The sequence below is a fragment of the Plasmodium vivax genome, chromosome 5, assembly GCF_000002415.2.
Source record: "Plasmodium vivax chromosome 5, whole genome shotgun sequence".
Classification (NCBI taxonomy): domain Eukaryota; phylum Apicomplexa; class Aconoidasida; order Haemosporida; family Plasmodiidae; genus Plasmodium; species Plasmodium vivax.
The window spans coordinates 135,532-146,405 of NC_009910.1; the positions used below are offsets into that span (position 1 = coordinate 135,532).

Sequence of the window (10,874 nt, forward strand, 5' to 3'; positions counted from 1 at the left end):
AGACTGAACCCGAACACGGGATGACGCTCATACGGGGATCCCTAGCAAAGAAAAAAAAAGGAAAAAAAAAGGGGGGAAATTGTGCGCACGGGAACTCCACACAGGGATGTTATTTACCGTTTACACAACAAACGCAGGTGGTTTCTTCTCCTCCACGTGGCAAACACAACATCGCATGAAAAAGGCGAAGTGGATGCTGGTCACCCTCCGAAGAACGATTACCCTTTTCACCCTATTACAACTTACACACTTTAATTAGTCACATGGAAGGGGAACCCCCACTTCAGAGAGACTTTTCACGAATTAACCAACGCAGCAGCTGTACATGTGGACAGCATTTAGCAAATTTCTGCTGTGTGCAGCGTACACCATCACCCCAAACGCATCGACTTCGTAGTAGTTTACCCCCATTCATGCAGGAACCCCATTCGAATTAGTTTCGCAAAACGGGGTCCTCAACTGTGACTCCATTTTGGGGGGTGGCCAAAAGGAGAGGCGCTAAGCAAAGGGCGAAACAAACGGCGAAACGACGCAGTCTTATTTCTTTCTTTTTTTTTTCTTTCCATTCGAAAGGTTGTTAAAACGGTTTGTTACACAATACGCGTGGTTCTAAAACGTGTTCACTAAAAATGTGGCAACGGGGCTACCGCCATCACGCCGCGTGCGTGAACGTGCAAACGTAGCTCACTGCAAACCGCGCATGGTAGGACGCCCCGCTTGACCAAAGGGTGGCACAATTGAAAAAAATTGCCACAAAAAGACGGGCACCAATTTGCGAGGCGTCTAAAAATGCACACGCGCGCATCTCCCCCCCAACAGTGCAAAAAAAAAAAAAAAAAGAACCCTAAAAATTTTTCGGGTTCAGTAAAATATTAGAGCTAGCTGGCAAATAAGTAACATTTTTGGACTTACTTAAATTCTCGGCTATTTCTTTGGCAGCTTCTAACTTTCTAATTTCAAGCAGACTATTTCCATACTCTTTAACAGCTGAGGAAATTAACTTGGCTGCCTCCGCTTCTCCCTGCGCTTTAATAACAGCTGCTATTTTCTCCTGTTCCGTTTTAGCTACAATAAATTTCACTCGCTCACTTTCTTGCTGAGCCACCTGCTTATCTTCAATCGCCTTTGCAAATTCTTTCCCATAACTGAGGTGTGTAATGGCTACATCGTCCAACAGAATGTTAAAATGTTTGGCTCGTGCTGTGATGCTTTCCCTTATTTCTTTAGAAATTTTATCTCTCTGGGTTAGAAGTGATTCTGCATTGTACTTTGCAACAACTGCCTTTAGCACTTCATTCCCTATGGACGGCAACACACGCTCATCGTAGTCGGGCCCCAGGGTACTATGTAAGTAGGGCAATTGCTTCGTGTGTGGTCTAAAGAGAAGCCTCAAACTAAGGGTAACAATCTGTAGGTCCCTCGTTCCCGTCGTCGTGTTTATCACCTTGGGCTTCATTTTTATGTCATATATGTATGGGGTTTGGAACCATGGGATGTAGAAGTGGCTTCCTTCTCCGTAGGTATTTTCGCTAACTCCTCCAAACCGATTAAACATCACGCACCTTTCGCCTCCATCTACGTCGTAAATGAAAGTGTACGGGATTAAGCTCAGCCCCCCCGCTACTACGCTCAGCCGGCCGATGGACGACAGAAGTTTTTCCATTTCGCAGGAGGGAGGAAGTATAGGCAGCAGTGAAGGTGTGTTACGATGGAAGAGGAGCGGCGGTGAAGACGTGTTATGATGGAAGTGGAACAGCAGTGCGATGCCAAAGCGTGTAAAAATGCCAAGCAGTATATACTCAAGCTCCTTCCACAAGTTGCTTCATAAACTCGTAGGGGTGAAAGAGCTCATAATGGATACTCCCCCCCCTTTTTGTCGATTTGGTAAACAAAAAAACTCTCGCAATTTCAACGCCTACAATTTATGGGCAAATTTGTTTGCAGAGCGTATCTACCGGCGAGTACACGTATCTGTGTGGGTTACAATTCTGCACGTCGAATCTGCAGCGCCATTAATGACACTGTTGCGTGGGGTTAACAGAAAAAAGGGGTGATTAGCATGGGCGATTTGCACGCGAGATTAACATGTGAGATGAGATGCCATTTTTAAGGGGAAAAAACGCCAAAGCGTGGAGTGCGCCAAAAAAAAGGGGCGCAAAAATTGCAGAAGCATTTTCACCGTTGTTACATCACGTGGCGTGGCGCCCCTGAAATAGCCGTAAAGGGCAAAGCGGCAAAACTGCACGTAAATATGCAAATGCCTCTTCGGTGCACTGAATACACAGCGCATACGCAAAATGGTGGAGTGGCCTTCCGCCAAACCGACTTGCAGCAGCTCGCGTTTGCTTCCTCCCATTTTTGAAACACCCCGGGGGACTATCACCATTTCGTAAGTTTAAAAAAAAAAAAAAACACATGCGTTGTTTAAATTGTACATACGTATATGTGTGTGCATGTGGGCACGCATCCAGCCAGTTAAGGTAAAAAAAAAAATTGCGCTGTAGGTGGGGGATCTCCCACTGCGGCCAAATAAAAATCGAGCAAGTGGCAAAACGTACGTTGAGGCGTCTTTATGTGGGTGATGATACATAAGTAAAAATGACCGGAGAGGGTGTATAACTTTGGGATGGACCTCCCCCCCACACACGTTCGCCTTCTTATGTTGCCTCTCCGATGGGTTATCACGTTAAATCAAATAAAACAAAAAAAAAAAAAAAAATGAAACAATATTAAAATGAATAAACTGCGAAATTAGTAAAAACTGTGAGCCAATTAATAAACAAAATTATGCGGAGAATAAAAAGGGGGCGTGACCCAACGGGTCAAATTGGTTAGCGACTTCTCCATGACAGTCGGTCTGTCCTACGCTCCTGATTTAATCCCTCTGGTTCATCGGATTGTCGGGCGACTTCTTAAACTGAAAAATGGGAAATGCGAATGGCGCATGGAATTTTATTGTCAGCTGATTGACGCCACGGTTGGAAGTTCACACGGATATGCACTTCCATCCCTCCATGTGGAGATACATAAGAGTGATCACTTATAGCCGTGCCATAGACAGAACGGATTAACCGCTTTGCCTTAATAATCATCCCTTCAAAAAAAAAAAAAAAAATGTACCTGCTTCCACAATATTTGCTTAAACTGGGAGAGCTTCAACCCCTTGTACTGCTCCTTAATAAGCGGCAGATTTTCCTCCTCGAATTTTTTATAGGCCTGGTAAAAAGAAAAAAAAAAAAAAAATGGCCATCCACAAAGCATCACACATTTGTATGGTACCAAATGGACAAAATGGTGCCCACTTTTTTGGATAACCATGATACAAAAAAAAAAAAAAATGAAACGAAACGAAGCGAAGGAGAAGGCGCATTTTCCTCTTCCACTTACAACTTTCACTTTTTTGGTTTTTTCAAATGAGACGTTGTCCAACGCAGAAATGACGTTATCGATTCCGGTTGCTAAGGGGGGGAAAAAAAAAAAAGATGAAGCGCGGAGGGAAATAAAAAGGTACCCCAAATAGATACGCCCCTTCCAACCATGCAAACCACACCGTAGACTGAGCACAATTGCAGAGTTGCAAAGAAGGCCTCTCCCCCACCGGCGCTTACCATTTATATACTCATCATAGTCGTTAATCTCGTCCCTCTGGATGTGGTTGATGTTGTCCTCCAGCTCCATCTCGTGCACGTTAAGGTTTTCCTAAAGAGCAAAAGTGGGAAGACGCAACGTAAGCAAGAACATAGAAAGGGGGAAGGTGGCACAGTGCGCGCTGCAGAACAAGCTGGTAAATGACTACGTGGGTGCGCCGCGGTAAATTACGCCCCCACCATTTCGAGCTTATGTGCCCCCCTTACCTTCTTCTTCTTATCCTCCTGCATTTCTTTCTTCTTCTCCTCGATGAGCCTTTGCAAGATTTGCGCCTGGGTCACCTTGGAACTGGTGGTTTTCTGGGGGGAAACGTGAGAAGTGGGGCATTGGAAGAAGTTCGCGTAATAAGAAGTGGCAACGCACAAAGAGCAACTACGCCCATAATAGAGTTTACACAATCAGCACAATTGAAAAAAAAAAAAAAAAAAAAGCACACACAATGCAGATCGACCAAACTGCAACAAAGCAGCTGAAACGATTTAAGAAAAAAAAAAAAATTCCTTTGCGAGACACTCCCCGCAAATAGACTTACACTTTCTTTGTTTGATTTGAGCGCCTTTTCTTCTTCTCCGTATAATTCCCTTAATTCTTTTTTCCTGTCAAGTTTCTGTTGTCTTTTACTTTCGGCTTCCATCTGCGAGAAAAGAGAGAGGGTGCATTTGAGGGGAAAGACCAAACGAAGGAGAGCTACCAACCTTGGAAGGATAAAAAAAAAAAAAAAAAAAAAGTGTGGCATGTCAATAAGCAAACAATGAGTGGAGTGAGACGGCCTTACCTTCCTCTGAATTTTCGCCTGGGCCTTCTTATCATCGTCCTTCCAGTACTCATCCAACTTCTTCTCCTCCAGCTCTTTCTGCTTCTTGTCTTTTTCCATTTTCTTTCTCATCCTGGCCTCGATCGCCCTCGAATTTCCGGCCCCCCATTGCGGCATCTTCGGAGTATCTTTCTGGGTAAGCAAACTTGGGGCCTCAAAAAAAATTAACAAAGCGACAATTTTGGCAAAACTTGCAAAGCGGCAATTTTGGCAAAACTCGCAAACGCAGCAAATTTGTTCACCCCAAATGTGTGCCAAAACTGACTTGAAAAAATTTAAATACATAATGTACCCTCACATACACAGCTGTGCAACGTTTTCCCGCCAGCCTCAGAATCATCTACATTTAAATATGCCTTAAAGAAAAATGAAAAAAATTTCTCTCCTCCTTTTCGAAATTGTAGCAAACGTTGAAATGGCAGTTTTTTCACTGATCATTTTATATATATATAAATTTTTTTTTTTTTTTTTTTCTTTTTTTTTTTTACATTTTTTATGTTGTACAATTTGCTGCAATTTAGCAAACCCGCTTCGGATAAAGGGTCATGTGGGGGGTCGGCATTTGTGCCCCTTTAGGCCACTCTCAATTCGAGGTTTGCGCTATTCCACCGTTCAGGGGATGAGTGGTGGATAACAAAGTCGCCCGTATACGAAAATGTATGCAGCAGTTCATACACTCACCAACATCCTTTGTAAACATTTTTTCGTGCGCCGACAGGATCGATCAGCTTCGAAAAGAGGGGAAATTCTCTCTCCCCTGAAGTTTAACAAAATTAGTTACCTTTTATAGGCATTCCATTCACCACCCACTCTGTCGTAAAAATGAAAAAATAAAAACGACCATGATGATGAGCACATGATCGGGGGCACGGTGCGAGGGGCATTTAAAAGTGATGACAAACACCACAGGAGGAACTACACCCGCCAACTGGCACAACCCCTTCCACGTTAGATGAACCACCCCCCAGCTGCAACCAACTACTGCCAACTTTTGATCTATGAGAAGGCCCGCGAGCAGTTTAATTTTTCTCCCCCCATAAGAAGGACTGCCCTGTGCGCAGGGATATTCCCTCAACATCCTGGGCACACCATCTTGGCCACACCAACTTCGCCACAAAAAAGGGAACAATTTTACGTGAAAGAATCGTGGGGCGAGTGGGGCCCGCAAAAGTCGCAAAGGAGACAACGCGTTATGGCTGTTCATGCGGGGGAAACAAAAAAAAAAAAAAAAAAAGACGGGGCGAAAAATAAATAGCCAAAAGGTGATCAAATTAAGTGCAGCCGGAGAACGAAGTTACGCCGCCTAACTGGCGAGCGCGTACCCCACTTCCATCCGCCGCTACACCACGAACAACTCTACATTAGCGGAGGCGAACACATTGACGTTGTTCTTTATCTTGGTCTTGCGCTTGATTAGCACGCTGGGAAGAGTGACAAATCCGTGCGTGAAAACAATGAAGGACCATCTGAGCCTAATGGACTGGTACGGCAGCAAAATGTTCTTCATTATCCTCCCCCCCGTTATAATATACGTCTTCTTGCTAAAAGGGTCATTTGTGCCATCGGACATGTAGCTATCCTGGTCAATTAAATGTTCCAAGTCGTCCGATGAGAGGGCAGAAGAATCGGAGCTGCTCTCGGATGTGCTGTTATTATTATTGTTACTATTATTGTTACTATTATTATAGTATTCCTGCTCAGTTCTGTACCTAAATTCGTGCACTTTTTTGCTGCTCTGCACGCCGTCGGGTTCGTCCCAACCGTTTTTCACAAGGACACCTTCTTCCCTTCCTTTCTCCCCTCGACCGCGCCCACCACCCCTCTTCCGGTCGTACAAAAAAATTATAACTTCCTCGGTGATATTCGTCTCATTAGTAATCACCGATTCGACGACAAACACTTCGTTACATTTTGCAGTTCTTTCATAAATGAGGTCTATCCTTATTTTGCTCTTTTTCACCTCGTTCACTGGGGGGTAGTAAATCCCCCCCCTGTCGCCCATCCTCTCGTCAGGAGGCACCTTCACCACAAGTGCACGGATGATGTTCCTCCACATTTTGTTAAAAGGGAAAAAAAAGTCCCTAACGTTAAAGCGGTAATTTATGATAATGCCTCCCCCTTCTGGATGGTTTTCTTTTACAAAGTTGCAGTAGGTACTCTTGTGAGTTACCTCCACGGTTCCTTTGAATTTCCCTCCCCTCACTTCCTCAACGATGATTCCATGCGCGTTGTTGTTGTGTACGTATAGGTAGTACTGCACTGCGTTGTTCCTCCACCCGTTGGTTTTCTCTTCCTTACGATGGCTTAAAAGTTGCAAGTCGCCTTGGAAGTCGTTCGGTGAGGACGTAGGAGCGGACACCTCGGTGGCGCCCCCATTCGTCACTCCCCCATTTATGGCTCCCCCATGCGTGACACCCCCATTTATAGTGTTCCTTTTTAGACCTCCGTTTTCTTCTTCCTCTTCTCCCTCCTCCTCCCCTTCTAGGGGGCCCCCTCCACGGGCAATCCGCGTGACCATCGTTATGACGGACGGCTCCACGGAATACCTGCCTGGGTACTTCAGCCGGTCCTCGAAGGCGGCGCTTCTAAAGCAAAAGTCAAAATTGACATTCACGTGTTTGCTCCCCCCGGTTGGGCGTACAAGAAGAGGGACGCACATCAGCTTCTCAGCGCCGCTTACGTAAAAGGGGAAATCGTTTCTTCCTCGATTGGCATGACCATTTGGTCTGCCCGGCCCCCCATTTTTTCTCCCCCTTCTCATTCCATACGACATGCAGCACTCGTTGCAGAAGTTGCTTCTGCCGTAGAGCTTCCCCCCGCTGCGCTTAGCACTAAGACGGTTTTCCTCCCGTTCCACTTGAAAAAAGAACACATCCTTTTCTGGGTGGCTTAACTTGGAGTCTACTTCTCCACTGACACGGTGCGATAGTAACTCTTGAAGGGCCTCGTCCATGACCAATTCTTTCACTTCCTCCTGGTTGAGAAATAGCCGCGTGGTTTCCCCGGGGTGTTCGCGGCTGGCATCTGCGGACCCCTCGTGGAAGAGATCGTCCTGACCGTTGCTGCTATCACTACTGTCATAGCTGCTTCCATCACTGCTACCATCACTGCTGCCACCCCCCTGCGCCAACCTGCAGACCTGCTCGCCCCCCACCAACAACGCAACCCTTTGATCTCTGCACACCCGGCGCACCCCCACAACACTGCCCTCCCTCGTCAACAAATAAACAAGCAAATGATCCTCCCCCTCACAGTCATAAGAAAAAAGAAACTCAAATGTTTTTACATATTTAGAGCACCTCACAAAAATGTACACAGGGTTATACTCGTTTAGGTAAAGAACGTCCTTCCAACAATACACAAAATAATGCACATACTTGGTTAGCGCCTTGCGAAAAAATTGCTTCTTTCCATTTCTGGGAATTTTATTCACGTAATCTTTTAGGTACACTCCTTCCTTCAGTTTGTAAAAAGATGATTCTTCCCTTCCCTCTTTGGTCACTTTTACTTGGAAGATTTTTCTTTCCTCTCTGTTTGGTTCCTTCGGGGGGGGTTCTCTCGACGGAGCGTCACTCGTGCCGTCAATCGTGCCATGGATCGCACCATCAATCGCACCACCAATCGTGCCATCATTTAGGGCCTCTTCCCGGGGAGGTTTCCCTTCATCTACGCTGCCCACCTCGGGGGGAACCCTCTCGAGGAACTTCTCCCTCAAAATGGATACACCAACTTGGTGAATTCGCATCCGCACAATGTTGCAAGAAATGCTCAAATACAGATCGACGTAGTTAACTTCTATTTGGTTTTTCTCCCCCCCAGGAAAAAAAAAACTCACCATGTTTTTCTCCCCCAAGGAGTACCCCTTCCAAGAGGCGCTCTCAAGTGAGTCACTCGTACAATGACGCTCCTTAATGAGAGCACCCTCCCTCGCTATGCAGTCAAGCACACTTTCGCCATTCACTCCAACATCCTTCACACCCTCCGCTGTGGCAAAAATGACTCCATCAAACTTGTCAGAAAAGGATAACTTGTAGAAGGATATATGGTTATCCATAGAGATGCCTATAAATGGCAAAAAGGGGAAATCCACGTGGGTCCCGTTTTTTATTTCTAAATGTGAGGCAATCCCATGGGGTTTAATCAAACAGTATAACTTCACACAGATATTTCGTATCGATATGGTGGGTGGTTCCTCGGGGGGGGAGACCCCTTCTCCATTTATGCTTTCGCAATACTTGGAGAAAAAGTCCCTAAATTTTTTCTCTTCTCTTTTTTTGTTGTTCTTTATTAAATCGTTTAAATACTCGAAGCATATTTGGATGAACAGGTGTTGGTGCTCCTTGATGCTAAGCGGTTCTTCTTTCGAGGGGGGTCCGTCTGCGGCGCTTCCCCATTTTCCCGGGTGCAGCAAGCGGCCCATGCAGCTCAGCGTGAGAAGCAGCATGGGTTCGTGCGTGTGTGAGTTGCTGTGGGGAGTGGAAAAAAAAAAAAAAAAAAAAAAAGGCAAAAAATTGACACATAGGATTCGCAAAAGGGGTCCACTTGGCAGCGACGCAGCTCAGCGGGTGACTCCATCGCAGGAAGCAACCAAGTGAGGAAGCCAACTGCCATCCGCTGAATCTTACCGAGTGCGCTCGTAGCTCCGCTTCGCCGATATCTCCCCCAACAGAGAGTGCAACTCGCCCAAGGGGCAGACCCCCTCCCTCAAGGCTCCCTCGCCGATTGCACTCAAAACGGAGGAGTCCTCCCGGCTGCCATAAAACGACAGCAACAAGTACAAGCAAAAGCGGTAGTTCCCCCGTTCGTAATAAATCAAACACAAAAAATAAATGACGAGTCGAAACAAACTGCTAATCTGGTTGGCGCTAATGGTGATATACATTTCAATTAAAAAGTTTTGCACAAAGTTATGTAGGACTGAAACGGGGCATATCTTAAAGTAGCTGTCAAATTGGGTCGTAGGAGAAAAGGCCTCCACTATTTTGTCCCTCTTCCTGCGCGCCTTCAACATGTAATATACGCAGAAGCAGCAGTACATCCCATACAGCACAGTGTCCTTTCGGTTCATGCTCAAGTTTTTTACAATTCTGCAAAAGTAGAGGTAGACACATGACAGTAGGTTGTAATACAGGTACTCCTTCATCGTGAGGTCGTACATGAGGTGGACACTTTCATTCGAGGGGTGGTTTTCCTCTCCACTGGGTGCGTCTCCTCTGAAGTTATCCCAACAGGTCAAAGAGGTGATCAAATCAGAGCAACCGGTTATGCCATAGATGGAAGTGACCTGTGAATGTTTCCCCCCACTGGTGGGTATATCTCGTGCACCCTCTTCTGCACCCGCTTCTCCCACTTCTCCCTCCTCCTCCCCCCCCCGCCGCATCAACGCCAAGTAGATAATTTTATTGTGCGTGTAAATATGATGAATGGCCTTCTTAAAGTCCTTAAAAAACAGATAAATATATATCATCCGAATGCTGACTGAGTTGAAAAAAATGACATACTTGAAAAAGGTGAGTTTGTCCGGAAACGTATTTTCACCTGCATGTTCATAAAAAACTTTGCATAGATTCACGTAAATCTTCATACTCTCATCATACCGTTCTAGGATCTCCAAAACGTATGCCTTCTTAAAATTGTAATTAAAAAAAGTGAGTATATTTTGTCCGGCTTTCCCCTCGAAGGTAATTATGTGTTGCTTAAAAAAGGCATTAATACAATCCCTCAGAAGATTTTCTAATTTTTTAATTTTGTTATGTATTTCCTTTAGCCCCAATGTGATAAAGATCGCGCTGATGTTTTTCGAATTTAGCAAGCTAATATATTTGATGTACTGTTCTGTGTTTTGTGTGTTTTCTGGCAGGATCACCAACACGACAATTTTGCAGATTTTTTTCCTCCTCATGATTATTGCGTTTATTTCTTCTATTCGCTCCATCAGGTCTTTGTTCACTTGGCTCATGAAGGCTGCGTTCTGCACGCACGCGCGGGGGGGCTGCGGGTCACCCGGTTGGATGGGAGCCTCCTGGACGGCGTACACTTGGCCTGTACTCTCCAAAGAAGGACCTTCCCCGGCTGACCCCTCCCCAGCGGAGACCCCGTCTTCCCCCCCCTCATTAGCAATCCCCTGCCAGTCCACGCAAAATATCACAACGGACGAAGCCACCTTCATCTTTTTCAGCCAAGCGTGCATCAGCATGGCGTGTCCACCTCCCCCCTCGCCCCCATCTGCCGCTTCACCCGCGCAACAATTTATTTTGTGAATACTGCCATAATCGTAGCTGCTTATCTTCACATTCCTGTCCTTCATATTGTGCCTCAAATTTTCTATTATCTCCTCCTTTATGTCGTCGTTCAGAATTACGCTAACGTTTACACTCGCCCGATCGTAGATTTCCTCGTCGTACAGCTCCAT

At 45.7% G+C, this 10,874-nt stretch overlaps 3 protein-coding genes across 3 annotated transcripts, besides 14 other annotated features; all 3 read right to left on the reverse strand.

Moving 5' to 3' along the window:
- The first annotated feature begins 460 nt into the window (after positions 1-460).
- Positions 461-481: a microsatellite.
- A 43-nt stretch (positions 482-524) lies between these two features.
- Positions 525-544: a microsatellite.
- Positions 545-844: 300 nt separating this feature from the next.
- PVX_088890 (prohibitin, putative) lies at positions 845-2,041 on the reverse strand (the record flags this gene model as incomplete). The annotated part of the gene is made up of 1 exon (XM_001614821.1): positions 845-2,041. The coding sequence occupies exon 1, from the start codon at positions 1,661-1,663 to the stop codon at positions 845-847; it is 819 nt and encodes a 272-aa protein (XP_001614871.1). The 5' UTR covers positions 1,664-2,041.
- Positions 1,585-1,621: a microsatellite.
- Positions 1,636-1,668: a microsatellite.
- Positions 2,042-2,875: 834 nt separating the features above from the next.
- PVX_088895 (hypothetical protein, conserved) lies at positions 2,876-4,579 on the reverse strand (the record flags this gene model as incomplete). Its single annotated transcript, XM_001614822.1, has 7 exons — positions 2,876-2,917; positions 3,121-3,216; positions 3,388-3,458; positions 3,609-3,699; positions 3,855-3,947; positions 4,181-4,282; positions 4,424-4,579. The coding sequence occupies 7 exons, from the start codon at positions 4,577-4,579 to the stop codon at positions 2,876-2,878; spliced, it is 651 nt and encodes a 216-aa protein (XP_001614872.1).
- Positions 3,715-3,800: a microsatellite.
- A 396-nt stretch (positions 4,580-4,975) lies between the features above and the next one.
- Positions 4,976-5,009: a microsatellite.
- A 565-nt stretch (positions 5,010-5,574) lies between these two features.
- On the reverse strand, positions 5,575-10,874 carry PVX_088905 (hypothetical protein, conserved; the record flags this gene model as incomplete). The annotated part of the gene is made up of 2 exons (XM_001614823.1): positions 5,575-8,928; positions 9,088-10,874. The coding sequence occupies 2 exons, from the start codon at positions 10,872-10,874 to the stop codon at positions 5,802-5,804; spliced, it is 4,914 nt and encodes a 1,637-aa protein (XP_001614873.1). The 3' UTR covers positions 5,575-5,801.
- Positions 5,647-5,671: a microsatellite.
- Positions 7,352-7,393: a microsatellite.
- Positions 7,913-7,961: a microsatellite.
- Positions 8,510-8,534: a microsatellite.
- Positions 9,165-9,186: a microsatellite.
- Positions 9,611-9,719: a microsatellite.
- Positions 9,950-10,001: a microsatellite.
- Positions 10,377-10,397: a microsatellite.